Genomic DNA, 15,687 nt, shown 5'->3' with positions numbered 1-15,687 from the left:
CTCCTGTAGAATGTAAGGTCCTGGGGTCAGCAGGGTCATCTCTCTCCTATAGAGTGTAAGCTCTTATGGTCAGTGGGGTCCTCTCTCTCTCTCGTAGAGTCTAAGCTCTTATGGTCAGCGGGGTCCTCTCTCCTGTAGAGTCTAAGCTCTTATGATCAGCGGCATCCTCTCTCTCCTGTAGAGTGTAAGCTCTTATGGTCAGCGGGGTCCTCTCTCCTGTAGAATGTAAGCTCTTATGGTCAGCAGGGTCCTCTCTCTTTTGTAGAGTTTATGCCCTTATGGTCATCGGGATCTTCTCTCTCCTGTAGATTGTAAGCTCTTATGGTCAGCAGGATCCTCTCTCTCTCCTGTAGAGTGTAAGCTCTTAGGGTCAGCAGGGTCCTCTCTCTCCTGTAGAGTGTAAAGTCTTATGGTCAGCAGGATCCTATCTCTCTCCTGTAGAGTGTAAGGTCTTATGGTCAGCAGGATCCTCTCTCTCTCCTGTAGAGTATAAGCTTTTATGGTCAGCAGGGTCCTCTCTCTCTCCTGTAGAGTGTAAGCTCTTAGGGTCAGCAGGGTCATCTCTCTCCTGTAGAGTGTAAGGTCTTAGGGTCAGCAGGGTCATCTCTCTCCCGTAGTGTGTAAGGTCTTATGGTCAGCAGGATCCTCTCTCTCTCCTGTAGAGTGTAAGCTCTTAGGGTCAGCAGGATCCTCTCTCTCTCCTGTAGAGTGTAAGGTCTTATAGTCAGCAGGATCCTCTCTCTCCTGTAGAGTGTAAGGTCTTATGGTCAGCAGGGTCATCTCCCGTAGAGTGTAAGGTCTTATGGTCAGCAGGATCCTCTCTCTCTCCTGTAGAGTGTAAGCTCTTATGGTCAGTGGGGTCCTCTCTCTCTCTTGTAGAGTCTAAGCTCTTATGGTCAGTGGGGTCCTCTCTCTCTCCTGTAGAGTCTAAGCTCTTATGATCAGCGGCATCCTCTCTCTCCTGTAGAGTGTAAGCTCTTATGGTCAGGGGGGTCCTCTCTCTCCTGTACAGTGTAAGCTCTTATGGTCAGTGGGGTTCTCTCTCTCCTGTAGAGTGTAAGCTCTTATGGTCAGCGGGGTCCTCTCTCTCCTGTAGAGTGTAAGCTCTTATGGTCAGTGGGGTCCTCTCTCTCTCCTGTAGAGTGTAAGCTCTTATGATCAGCGGCATCCTCTCTCTCCTGTAGAGTGTAAGCTCTTATGGTCAGTGGGGTCCTCTCTCTCCTGTAGAGTGTAAGCTCTTATGGTCAGCGGGGTCCTCTCTCCTGTAGAGTGTAAGCTCTTATGGTCAGCGGGGTCCTCTCTCTGTCCTGTAGAGTGTAAGCTCTTATGATCAGTGGGGTCCTCTCTCTCCTGTAGAGTGTAAGCTCTTATGGTCAGCGGGGTCCTCTCTCCTGTAGAGTGTAAGCTCTTATGGTCAGCAGGGTCCTCTCTCTTTTGTAGAGTTTATGCCCTTATGGTCAGCGGGATCTTCTCTCTCCTGTAGATTGTAACCTCTCCCCCACGTGTAATTTTACATTTTTATTTTTTCGTATTGAAATTCACCTTAATGTATTCACCGTAAATCTAAATTTTTGGGAAAATTCAGCAAAGTCTGTGAATTCAAATTTCAAAAATCCTCTCATCTCTACTATATATGCATTCCTGCTTCATGACATACTATTACATCATGGAGCAAATGTAGGTGTATGAAGTGAGTTATGGAGCTGAATCTGGTGTCGGCTGTGTTATACAGCTGGCACCTTCTCTAACAGGAGCGATCAGAAGTAGGATGGGGAATATTACCCTTATAGCAGTGTTAGCAGTAGCTCCCCTCCCATAACAGTGTGTCATCAACACAGTTTTTGCCCTCTAAAACCTAGGTGCATCTTATAGTCCGAAAAACACGGTAATCCCACCTAAATTAAAACTCTTGGCAGTCAGATAATTGGTAGATCTGCAGCAGATGAAACAGTTTTTAATCAAAACTGCAGCAATCACTAAAGCAACTGATACATCACTGAAATCAGGGTCTCTGTCCCCACATTTTGCTGCTCTCAGATGGGGTACAAAAACCTAGTGACTGTTTTTTTTTTTTAATTTAATGTTCCCTCCCCACGCCACAAAAGAAGACATTTAGCAGAGTATCTACATATTGAAAAGGGGACATGTAGCTCTGAATACTGCAGAATTGTGAATATAGCTCTGGAATGTAAAACAGGCAGTAATTTAGGATCAATACAAGATAAGTAATGGAATGTTTGTTGACTTTTATTCATCTTTATGTATTTTTGTACTATATTCTAGATGCTTTTTATGTGCCACTTTTGCTAAGTGGTTTAGAATTTTTTTATGACTCAGATTACGAGTGGGTCGGGCTTGTGTAGGCGGAGTAAAATAACGGGAAGGATGCGTGACCGAAACCTTTTTAGATTCCAGTTGTAAAATTCTATTTTAATATTGTTGGTAAAATAGAAGAAATGATTTATAGATCGGGAAAGGATTCCTATAATTAAGTGCTGTGACATCAATTCTAATCTTGTAGGAGAAAGTCATTTATAGCGAACATTATGGCACTCCGGGATAGGAGTCACCTTGAGACAACATAGGAGTCTTGTAACTCTCATCTGCCTAGGGAAAAAGTAATGAGCTTAACGAGCCTGATAAATAATGGAACTTCCGCTGAGCCCGCCGTCCACTGTTGGAGAAGAATAGTTAATAAAGTTGTTTAAAGAAAAACTCGTATTTCAATTTGAGGATTAAGGTTTATTATTGGGCAAGTGCATTAAGGAAATGAGGTCATGTTCCATCCCGAGCCGGGGAGAAATCGTGCATTTGGATGCATGACGTTGTGCAAGCCAAGGGAATATATATACTAATTTAACTTTAATTATCCTGAATGTGAGCGCGGCTGAACTTACCTGAGACTCTATATCAAATATTCATTATAGTGTTTTATAGATACTTGCCTTAGTACCACGGGGGAATTAAAGATGACTACTTTTATTTTTTTTAACGTTTAGGTTAACCATATAAAAAAATATATATTCCTGCTTTCTACAAGAAACAGCGCCACTTTTGTCCACAGGCTGTAGGTGGTACTGCAGCTCAGTTGACAATAATTGGGGATCGACTGCAATACTATAAAACCTGTGTAAAGGAGTGGCACTGTATGTGAAAAAGAGCCGTTGCATCTAAATAATCTCATACAAACCCTTCAAACATCATGCTATCACTCAAAGGGGTGGTCGGAAACCAAAGTTGAATTTCACACTAAATGTCTAATGTAGTAGTCTAATGACTTTTCTAATATACTTCAATTAATAGTTAACTCTCTCTATCTTCCTGCAAATTTTTTCTCCACTTCCGCCCCGATGACATTTTGATTGAGAGCATGCTGGGATAGTCAAATAGGACATCATGCTGAGGTTGCAGTCACTTCCCCACCCTGAAATCAATCATCATCAGTGACGTCCCCTTTTCAGGGTAGCAACATCCGTTTTGGGAACTGGGTTGGTCTCTGCTCTCCCTTCTTGCCGCATTCTTTCCTTTTCAGTGTACACTGACAGTGCACTCTTTTACAGGATTGTCACTTCTCCTGGCAAAGGAGCGCACTGTCACTGCACATTCAAAAGAATTAGAATTGACATCCAGTGCATGCTTAGTAGAGAAGGGACTAGACTAGACCCTGAAGCGGCAGTCACTGATGATGCTTTATTTCAGGGTGGGGAAAACATATGGGACAGTGACTGCAGATGGCCATTATTTTACTGAATTCTGAGAGCCTGGAGCAGGGTTTCAAAAAATCCAAGACTCATCTCTCTTCAGGTCTCCTCTATATCTTTACAAATGCCAAGCAGTTCTCTGATCATACCCTGTGTCTTCTCTCTTCTGTCTTTTTGGCCTTATGGGCTGCCTTTCTCTATGTTAGGCTAGGATCACACCACCAAATATTCTCTCATCTGAGAAAATTGGGCCTCTTATGCTAATCACACCCTGATCAGAGTTTGATCAGAGGGTAGTCCAATTATCTTGGATGTGGAGAATAGGTAAAAATAAAATCACAATCCTCTCCATTCAATTCATGGTCCCATAGACATGAGAGGCCGAGTGCAATCTGATAATCGTGCACGCTGCGATTTTTTTTTCTTCGAACAGACTTGGTCCAAGTAAAAAGAAAATTGGATTTGTGCACGGCCCCATAGAATAACATAGGGAGAAGTGCTCTGTGTCAAAATGATTTTTACAGTCATGTGCGTGAGCCCTTCTAGACATGGTGGTGTGAGACTAAGTGAAGAACCGCATCTCTGGCGGCTCAAAAGACGACAGAAAACATAGGAGCCATTTCAAGGACCAGTGGTAGCAGGGAGGTATGAGTAGGGCTGAGGAGAGGTCAGTATAAGAGGTTTTGGGGGTTTTATTCTTTGTCACCTTGCTGGCAGATTCGATGCGTATGGAATTACTTAAACGTGTATCAAAATTTCCAGCTGATTATGAGCAAATCTGCTGAGTTCAGTTTTTTTAGAAGATTCACCCCATCTTAAGTGTTTATGCTAGACTCTTCTCTTGTGGTTTTGGATTGTCCCAGCAAAATCAAGACTGTTGGCAAGAATGTGGATAGAATAGGAAATCTTCTTTACCACATATTGATGTTATGTTTGAAAACTATAAGACAGGGGTGTCAAACTGCATTCCTCGAGGGCTGCAAACAGGTCATGTTTTCAGGATTTCCTTGCATTGCACAGGTGATAATTTAATCACCTGCAGAGAATGATTCCAGCACCTTGTGCAATGCTAAGGAAATCTTGAAAACACGCATGGTTTGAGGCCCTCGAGGAATGCAGTTTGACATCCAGTAGAAACCATGGCCGACCGACCACTGACTACGAAAATTTATCATTTTTCAGGTTGGCCGTGGATCCCTCTCGTGATGCTTAGCTGCCTGTACTGTTACGCTCAGGTGGGAATTGAATGGAATCTGTTCCTGTACCCGAAAAACAAATTCAAGTTTCCGCTCTGTTCGAGGAAAATGTCAGACAAGTGAAGACCTCACACCACAACTTACACACAAATCACCGGATCTTCAGGATGCCTAGAGGTGGAATCCAGCGCCAGTATTGTACAGATGCACAGCCTTCATTGTTATTTCTTATTTTTTGTAATAAAATTATTTTCTTTTTTACTATTCATGTTTCTACTGGATTAGTTTATGCTAATTTTTTTACTGTTTTTCAGAAATACCTTTAAGGGAACCTGTCAGGTTGGATAACTCTGTTACCCAGCAGATGTAGGGTTAATCTGTAGGCTAATAGTGTTAGGGAGTAGTGATGAGCGAACAATAAGGTGTTATCGGAGCATGCTCGGGTGCTAACCGGGTGTCTTCAGGGTGCCCGAAAATTATATTCAAATTCCCACGGCCGTATAACAAAGACGACGATCGCAGTGCACGGACTGTCCGGCGGCTCTCCTCACCCGAGCCTGACAGCTGCATTGAAATATACGCTGTCACCCTCAGGTCAGGAAAGCCGCCGGCCAGTCCGTGCAGCGCGATGCGATCATCGTCCATGTTATAGGGCCGTCCGACTGCTCCCTAACAGGAATGTCTGCGCAGCCACAGTCATCGCTCACTGCACTGAGAGCAGCCGCCGTAAGAACATCTCAGCACTGACTTACAGCCGCTCTCTACTTTCTGCTTGACCACTGCAGCCAAACACTGACAAATAAATGGAAAACCTTCGGCACTGGAAAAATTAAAAATAGGATAAAGTGAATCCAAAAACTAATTTATTTATAAATTCAAGCCAACAGGTGATGAACAGAAAATCAACCCAACGTTTCGGCTAAATAGCCTTTTTCAGGGCTATATGATGGGATGATTTCCTGACATGTGACCACTGCAGACAACCACTGGCATCAGGAAGTAGAGACCGACTGGGTATTCGGAGAATTGGAAATCGGTGAGGTGAGAATGCCTTTATTTTTTTGTACACCAGTTGGCGCTGTTTAGTGGGCTGGTGCCAATGTAGGCCATGTTCACACTATCAGTATTTGGTCAGTATTTTACATACATGTCACCACTTCTGTATTTATCACCCACTGCTGGTTTTCTCTTACAAATACTGATGTAAAATGCTGACCAAATACTGCTTGTGTGAACGTGGCCTTAAGATAACATTCAGATCCAAGAAGTATCATTTCTCCTTGCGGAGAGTGACATGTTAAGCATGTCGAGATGAGGAGACTTAAAGCCGATTCTGGTTTGGCTTTTACCCTAAGTCATATGACAAGGCTCGTTAAAGGGTCGACATTGACTGTTAGGATTGCTACTTCCAATCGGTGGCACTAGAATTCTAATCCTCTTCCTCTCTGAAGAGACAATTTGCAGCTCCATTAGACCGTTGCCTCTCACTCTGCCAAAACCAGATCTCCACTTTGCACTGACGAGGGGCAGTACCCTGAAACACAGTGTCTGCAAATTGAGATTCTGGTTTGGCTATTATCCTAAGTCATGTGACAAGGCTCGTTAAAGGGTCAACATTGACTTGTAGGATCGCTACCTTCCAATAGGTGGCACTAGAGTTCTAGCTCTCTCCCTCTCTCAAGAGACAATTTGCATAATTAGAAAAACTCTTACTTACGGAATATTATAGAAAGTTTACCATCCAAACTATTACAAGTCTCATCAAAATGCCTCTTCTGTAAAATATTTTTCCCGAAAAAGCAATTCATCCGTTATTAAAAATGTATCTAGAAACTGAAAAACCGGCGCAGGAAACATTCACTTTGGTGATAAAAGACAATAATATAATGTGCGCATCCCTGACATTTACATACATTTACTCAATAAAAGCAATTTATTTATTTAAAAGTAGATTTTTCCATGAAGCGGCCGCCGGCGACCTTGTAATTAGCAGATAACGTTCTCCAGGCACACGGCAAATCCAGCTGATAATGTATAAAGCTCGTAATATAAATGTAGCTTTTATGGAAAGAGGAGAAGAAGAGAAGGGTTTTTTTCACTCTTTACCTGAACTGACTGTTATGTAAAGTGTATTTAACCCCCTGTTCGTTCATTGATTCTAAATGAGCCACTTCTACTGCATCCATTATGGAAACGCAAGGCGACTTCCTTCCAGAAACAGCACCACACCTGTCAGTGGGTCAAACCTGGTATTGCAAGCCAGCTCCATGCAAGTGAATAATGGTCAGCTGTAATACCACTGGCAACCTGTAGACAGATGTGGCGCTGTTACTAAAGATAAAGGGGTTATTCCCGTTTCGTAATTGTTGAATTACTCCTTACAGCAAAAATTGTAATAGACCAAAAATAACTATACTGCGTTAAATACAAAAATATAACATTTATTAAATAGATTAAATATAGAGAAAAAAACGAATACACAATTCCTAAAGAAAAAAGCGTTACACAGTCCCACAATGGCATTGTATCATATCAGTTAAGAAAGTATAAACTACACTAAAAAAGCAGTAAAAGTGCAATAGTAAATAAACACAACACCAAACTGTAGGAATCCATGAATATAATGTAAATAAAGAAATGCCTGAAACCAAGATATCAGACGATAATGTCATATATACACATTTGTATGAAACTAATCCAGGGTAAAAAAAAAAGTGTTTAGTCGAAGCAGTATTGAAACTACCATGAACACACCATGTCAAAGAGGACAATTATAATATTACCCACCGTACCACAGTTAGCGTATGACCCACACTGACCAGGACCTTTCTAGGCGTTTCGCGTATGGCTTTGTCAGGTGGGCGAAACAAAGTTACAAACTGCACTGTGCTCTTATTCCTTGAGTCCCCGCCACTGCTCCCAGTGTCTGGCACCGGCTGTGGGGCTGGTGTCACTTCAATGGCGCGGCAGCCAATCAATGAGCTCTGATTAATGCGTTCTGTCTATATTGGCGGAGTACCGGAGCTTACGGATTGGCTACAGGAGATGTCCAGGATGCCAGAAAGTAGTAAGAAGTTCACAGTGTTCGTGGCCTCCGTGACGTGGGTAGTAACCTCATGGCGCCTACTGATCAGAAGAGGTTCCCAAGAAGTCGACCAGTATAAAGAAGTTCACAGTGTTCGTGGCCTCCGTGACGTGGGTAGTAACCTCATGGCGCCTACTGATCAGAAGAGGTTCCCAAGAAGTCGACCAGTATAAAGACGTTCACAGTGTTTGTGGCCTCCGTGACGTGGGTAGTAACCTCATGGCGCCTACTGATCAGAAGAGGTCCCCAAGAAGTCGACCAGTATAAAGAAGTTCACAGTGTTCGTGGCCTCCGTGACGTGGGTAGTAACCTCATGGCGCCTACTGATCAGAAGAGGTTCCCAAGAAGTCGACCAGTATAAAGACATTCACAGTGTTCGTGGCCTCCGTGACGTGGGTAGTAACCTCATGGCGCCTACTGATCAGAAGAGGTTCCCAAGAAGTCGACCAGTATAAAGACATTCACAGTGTTCGTGGCCTCCGTGACGTGGGTAGTAACCTCATGGCGCCTACTGATCAGAAGAGGTTCCTAAGAAGTCGACCAGTATAAAGAAGTTCACAGTGTTCGTGGCCTCCGTGACGTGGGTAGTAACTTCATGGCGCCTACTGATCAGAAGAGGTTCCCAAGAAGTCGACCAGTATAAAGAAGTTCACAGTGTTCGTGGCCTCCGTGACGTGGGTAGTAACCTCATGGCGCCTACTGATCAGAAGAGGTTCCCAAGAAGTCGACCAGTATAAAGACGTTCACAGTGTTCGTGGCCTCCGGGACATGGGTAGTAACCTCATGGCGCCTACTGATCAGAAGAGGTTCCCAAGAAGTCGACCAGTATAAAGACGTTCACAGTGTTCGTGGCCTCCGGGACATGGGTAGTAACCTCCTGGCGCCTACTGATCAGAAGAGGTTCCCAAGAAGTCGACCAGTATAAAGACGTTCACAGTGTTCGTGGCCTCCGGGACATGGGTAGTAACCTCATGGCGCCTACTGATCAGAAGAGGTTCCCAAGAAGTCGACCAGTATAAAGACGTTCACAGTGTTCGTGGCCTCCGGGACATGGGTAGTAACCTCATGGCGCCTACTGATCAGAAGAGGTTCCCAAGAAGTCGACCAGTATAAAGACGTTCACAGTGTTCGTGGCCTCCGTGACGTGGGTAGTAACCTCATGGCGCCTACTGATCAGAAGAGGTTCCCAAGAAGTCGACCAGTATAAAGACGTTCACAGTGTTCGTGGCCTCCGTGACGTGGGTAGTAACCTCATGGCGCCTACTGATCAGAAGAGGTTCCCAAGAAGTCGACCAGTATAAAGACATTCACAGTGTTCGTGGCCTCCGTGACGTGGGTAGTAACCTCATGGCGCTTACTGATCAGAAGAGGTTCCCAAGAAGTCGACCAGTATAAAGACGTTCACAGTGTTCGTGGCCTCCGTGACGTGGGTAGTAACCTCATGGCACCTACTGATCAGAAGAGGTTCCCAAGAAGTCGACCAGTATAAAGAAGTTCACAGTGTTCGTGGCCTCCGTGACGTGGGTAGTAACCTCATGGCGCCTACTGATCAGAAGAGGTTCCCAAGAAGTCGACCAGTATAAAGAAGTTCACAGTGTTTGTGGCCTCCATGACGTGGGTAGTAACCTCCTGGCGCCTACTGATCAGAAGAGGTTCCCAAGAAGTCGACCAGTATAAAGACGTTCACAGTGTTCGTGGCCTCCAGGACATGGGTAGTAACCTCATGGCGCCTACTGATCAGAAGAGGTTCCCAAGAAGTCGACCAGTATAAAGACGTTCACAGTGTTCGTGGCCTCCGGGACATGGGTAGTAACCTCATGGCGCCTACTGATCAGAAGAGGTTCCCAAGAAGTCGACCAGTATAAAGACGTTCACAGTGTTCGTGGCCTCCGTGACGTGGGTAGTAACCTCATGGCGCCTACTGATCAGAAGAGGTTCCCAAGAAGTTGACCAGTATAAAGACGTTCACAGTGTTCGTGGCCTCCGTGACGTGGGTAGTAACCTCATGGCGCCTACTGATCAGAAGAGGTTCCCAAGAAGTCGACCAGTATAAAGACATTCACAGTGTTCGTGGCCTCCGTGACGTGGGTAGTAACCTCATGGCGCTTACTGATCAGAAGAGGTTCCCAAGAAGTCGACCAGTATAAAGACGTTCACAGTGTTCGTGGCCTCCGTGACGTGGGTAGTAACCTCATGGCGCCTACTGATCAGAAGAGGTTCCCAAGAAGTCGACCAGTATAAAGAAGTTCACAGTGTTCGTGGCCTCCGTGACGTGGGTAGTAACCTCATGGCGCCTACTGATCAGAAGAGGTTCCCAAGAAGTCGACCAGTATAAAGAAGTTCACAGTGCTCTCGTCCGTGACGGCTACGGCTGTGCCCGCAATTCGCAGACCCGGCGCTGTATATTCACGCTATATTACATTTCTTCATTTGTTGTACTGTCGCTAGGGAAATATACATTTCGTGGGGAAATATCTAATTGCTTAATATAATCTTCACAGCTGGAATTTCTATAATTTATCTGTAAATTTCGTGGTAGATTTCTTTAGGGAACCAATAATCACAATGAAAGTAATTTTAGATGGAGGCTCCATGAATGTTCCTATATTTTATGGTGGAAGAATGCAGTCACCGGGCTGCTGATTCATGGGATTGTGCTGGGATTACATATTGTTCTATGGGAATATATACAGTAAGTTACGTACCTTATCCTGAGATATCAATCACGATTCCGACCTCGTTAAAAGAATTTTCCGGGAAATCTTTTACAAACTGCTGAGAACGATAAAAATAACATTAGAAAATGAAGGAACGCTCTCCTTACCGATTCGGGGCCCCTGGATGATGTGGGAAGTCACCGCTGTAGCCAATCACTAAGGTTTCTAGGTGTAAGTGTGACCTCCGCACTTCCCGACCCTGAATCCGATTGTCCTCCCGTGGGATGCGCTGGAGAAACGAGTCCAAACCATGAAGGTTGCACCTCACAATTTACAGGATATCATCAGAAATCAGCTCTCAATGTTGAATGTACATTTTTATTAAAAAAAATGTAGAAATTCCAGGGTCTATAGTAACCGCTTCATGACTGGGAAATTTTCCAATTTTCAGCTTTTATTTTCTTATTCCCCTTTTTCCAAAATTTGCAGGATGAATTTACCACGTAATATGCTAAAAACTGTGGGAAAAAAATCCAAGTGAGGTAAAATGATGAGAACATTTTTTTTAAAGGGAAAAAAGTGATGAAAGTTAAATTTTTTATTTATTTTCAGCTTTTTTTTATTTATTTTTTTTTACTTAATTTTTTTAGTCCTTTTTAGGGGACTTGAACTTGTAATCATTTGATCGATTATACTATATACCACAATTACACAGTATCGCGGTGTATAGTGACAATTATGTTATCCTATGAAGTCCACCCACAAGGTGGGCTTCTAGGGGGAACAAGGTGGCACTTTCGGGGGGCCTTCAGCAGACCCCCGGCTGCAATTACAACCCATTCGTTCCCCACGATGGCTTCCCAGGCAGCCCACGGGAGCTGGTGCACGTGCATATCAACAATCGCACCATTTCACTGCTGCTGTCGGAACTTAACACTGACATTTAAATAGTTAACATGCTGCAGTCGAGCTCGCTCCTGCCGCTGCTATCTGCCAGAGTCCCACTTTGTAACATAGTGATCTCCACACACCCGGTGCCACCAAATGCGAGATGTGGTCTTCAGTGTATTAAAAAATGAAAGTAATCTTGCAATGTTCCACTGACTACGACGCCTAATACTTTATAAATAATTCCTGTTCTTTTTGGGCAGCCACATGGATATAAAGTATGCTGCAATAGACAGGCTTTGGCCCTATTGACTGAAATATAAGTTTTTTTTCTGCTTTGATCTAGGCAAAGGTCATTGTACAGGAGGAGGAGGTGAGCTGTGGCATCTATTGTGAATGGTGGATCCTGTGTTACCTACTGTATATAGAGGTGTTATCAGTAATTGTACAGGAGGAGAAGGTGAGCTGTGACATCTAGGGTTGAGCGACCTTTACTTTTATAGGATCGGGTCGGGTTTCACGAAACCCGACTTTTTCAAAAGTCGGGTCGAGTGAAATCGGCCGATCCTATAAAAAAGTCGGGGTCGGGGTCGGCCGAAACTCGAAACCCAATGCAGTGCATTGGGTTTCCATGGTTCCCAGGGTCTGAAGGAGCGGAAACTCTCCTTCAGGCCCTGCGATCCATAAATTAGTGTAAAATAAAGAATTAAAATAAAAAATATCGCAATACTTACCCTCTGACACGCCCTGGTACTAACCGGGAACCTTCCTTCCTTAGAATCAGCCTTCCAGGACCTTGCGGTGACGTCGCGGTGACGTCGCGGCTTGTGATTGGCCGCGCGGCCGCCCATGTGACCGCTCGCGCGACCAATCACAAGCCGCGACGTCACCGCGACGTCACCGAAGGTCCTGGAAGGGCTGATTCTTAGGAAGGAAGGCTGCCGGAAAGAAGCAGGGCGCGTCCGAGGGTGAGTATATTCCTATTAGGTATATAATATTCCTATTAGGTATATACTCACCCTCGGACGCGCCCTGCTTCTTTCCGGCAGCCTTCCTTCCTAAGAATCAGCCCTTCCAGGACCTTCGGTGACGTCTCGGTGACGTCGCGGCTTGTGATTGGTCGCGCGAGCGGTCACATGGGCGGCCGCGCGGCCAATCACAAGCCGCGACGTCACCGCGACGTCACCGCAAGGTCCTGGAAGGCTGATTCTAAGGAAGGAAGGTTCCCGGTTAGTACCAGGGCGCGTCAGAGTGTAAGTATTGCGATATTTTTTATTTTAATTCTTTATTTTACACTTAAATCTGAATTCCGATACCAATTCCCGATATCTTAAACATATTCCGATTCCCGATATCGGAATTCCGATTCTAGATTCAAAAGATCGCCGACTTCATGGCCGACCCCACACAGGGGTCGGGTCGGGTTTCATGAAACCCGACCTTGCCAAAAGTCGGCGACTTTTGAATATTTTCGACCCGTTTCGCTCAACCCTAGTGACATCTATTGTGAATGGTGGATCCTGTGTTATCTACTGTATATAGAGGTGTTATCAGTCATTGTACAGGAGAGAGGAGGTGAGCTGTGAGATCACCTATTGTGAATGATGGATCCTGTGTTATCTACTGTATATAGAGGTGTTATCAGTCATTGTGCAGGAGAGAGGAGGTGAGCTGTGAGATCACCTATTGTGAATGATGGATCCTGTGTTATCTACTGTATATAGAGGTGTTATCAGTCATTGTACAGGAGGAGGAGGTGAGCTGTGACATCACCTATTGTGAATGGTGGATCCTGTGTTATCTACTGTATAGAGAGGTGTTATCAGTCCTTGTACAGGAGGAGGAGGTGAGCTGTGACATCACCTATTGTGGATGGTGGATCCTGTGTTATCTACTGTATATAGAGGTGTAATCAGTCATTGTACAGGAGGAGGAGGTGAGCTGTGACATCACCTATTGTCAATGATGGATCCTGTATTATCTACTGTATATAGATGTGTTATCAGTCATTGTACAGGAGGAGGAGGTGAGCTGTGATATCACCTATTGTGAATGGTGGATCCTGTATTATCTACTGTATATAGAGGTGTTATCAGTCATTGTACAGGAGGAGGAGGTGAGCTGTGACATCTATTGTGAATGGTGGATCCTGTGTTATCTACTGTATATAGAGGTGTTATCAGTCATTGTACAGGAGAGGAGGTGAGCTGTGACATCACCTATTGTGAATGATGGATCCTGTGTTATCTACTGTATATAGAGGTGTTATCAGTCATTGTACAGGAGGAGGAGGTGAGCTGTGACATCACCTATTGTGAATGGTGGATCCTGTATTATCTACTGTATATAGAGGTGTTATCAGTCATTGTACAGGAGGAGGAGGTGAGCTGTGACATCACCTATTGTGAATGGTGGATCCTGTTATGATCTGGTGGCCTAGGAGCAGCATGAGACAGACTCTGGAGAAAGTGGTCCCTGTACTGACCGCAATCCCTGAACTAGCAGCGCAACCAGAAGTAGCCGTGGGGGGTACCTAACACTCCCTAGACCCCTCGGCACAGCCTAAGATCTAACTACCCCTAAAGGCAGAAACAGGAAACCTATCTTGCTTCAGAGAAAATCGCCAAAGGATAGATAGCCCCCCACAAATATTGACTGTGAGAGGAGAGGGAAATAACATATGCAGATATGAAATCAGATTTTAGCATAGGAGGCCATACTAGCTAAAAAGAAAGAAAAGAACAGAGTACTATGCGGTCAGTACAAAAACACTAGAAAATATCCACCGCAGAAAATACGGATCACCACATCTGACTAAAGACATGGGGGGTATATCTGCATCTCCAGAGAAATATCTAGGCTGCAAAAAATCCTTCACAGACTAAGCTGGACAAAACAAAAACATGAAAAATGCACAGAACTATAAAGTCCACTGCAGGTGGACAGAAAAAACCAAGCAGGACTTATCTTAGTAGAAAAGCACAGCAAACTGGAGGGACCAGCAGGGAAGTGAATCCTTCCAGAACAATGGACAAATGGCACTGACTAAAGGATCCTGCAAAGCTATATACCCCAGTCAGTTTTGCAATTAGTAGATACACCTGTACACTCCTGCAGTCCAGGCACAACTGCATTACCCTCTACAACCACCGGAGGGAGCCCAAAAGCTGAATTCACAACAGGATCCTGTGTTATCCTGTGACATCACCCATTGTGAATGGTGGATCCTGCGTTATCTACTGTATATAGAGGTGTTATCAGTCATTGTACAGGAGGAGGAGGTGAGCTGTGATATCACCTATTGTGAATGGTGGATCCTGTATTATCTACTGTATATAGAGGTGTTATCAGTCATTGTACAGGAGGAGGAGGTGAGCTGTGACATCACCTATTGTGAATGATGGATCCTGTATTATCTACTGTATATAGATGTGTTATCGGTCATTGTACAGGAGGAGGAGGTGAGCTGTGATATCACCTATTGTGAAAGGTGGATCTGTTATCTACTGTATATAGAGGTATTAATTTTCAGAGTATTGCTGTCTGATTATAATTAAATTCCTGTAAAATGCCATCTTGTGAGTTTAATAATTGGCCTAGTGAAATTGAAAGATTTTTAAAATTTTAAACACTGACAAAAAGAAAAAGTTTTTTTGTTAAAATTAAAAAAAGTACATCTAATATATAATTGCCTAGAATACTACTTCCTGCAATTTGTGCCAACTTCCGTGGCTTTGTCCGGAGCTAATGTCCGGAGCTAATGTCCGGAGCTAATGTCCGGAGCTAATGTCCGGAGATAAGTGACGTCAACAGTGTCCAGTGTCTGATTGGTTGCCGCCTGCTGCGAGCGACCAATCAGAAACGTGCCGTACTGTGACACACTCCGCCCGCCATTTTGGTGTGATTTTTGAATTTTTACCTCACAGCAAGTTTCTACTGCGTGGAGGCGGGCCCAGTGACGTTGCTCTTCAAGCTCCTGCCGAATTTCGTCAAAAAAATGATAATACCATTTACCAAAACTATATATATTTAGTTGTGAAGTGGTTCAGTGACATTTTCACACCAATTTTGAACTTTTGTTTGGTGTTTTCTCCATATACTGCCTATTATTTTTGTTCTTTCTTACTATTATTTATTAATTGTATTATTCTTACATTTGA

At 44.2% G+C, this 15,687-nt stretch overlaps 1 protein-coding gene across 3 annotated transcripts in view; it reads left to right on the top strand.

Moving 5' to 3' along the window:
- HHAT (hedgehog acyltransferase) overlaps nucleotides 1-5,161 on the top strand; it is a 312,900-nt gene extending 307,739 nt beyond the window's left edge. For all 3 annotated transcript variants that reach the window (XM_069768561.1, XM_069768560.1, XM_069768559.1), the window contains one exon: nucleotides 4,884-5,161. In XM_069768561.1, the coding sequence (XP_069624662.1) occupies nucleotides 4,884-5,020 (137 nt within the window). In that variant the 3' untranslated portion in view covers nucleotides 5,021-5,161. The remainder of the gene's footprint in view (nucleotides 1-4,883) is intronic.
- Nucleotides 5,162-15,687: the final 10,526 nt, after the last annotated feature.

Source organism: Ranitomeya imitator, chromosome 5 (assembly GCF_032444005.1).
Source record: "Ranitomeya imitator isolate aRanImi1 chromosome 5, aRanImi1.pri, whole genome shotgun sequence".
Taxonomy (NCBI): Eukaryota; Metazoa; Chordata; class Amphibia; order Anura; family Dendrobatidae; genus Ranitomeya; species Ranitomeya imitator.
The sequence above is the reverse complement of the archived record's forward strand: the minus strand, read 5'-3'. Positions and strand labels throughout refer to the sequence as shown.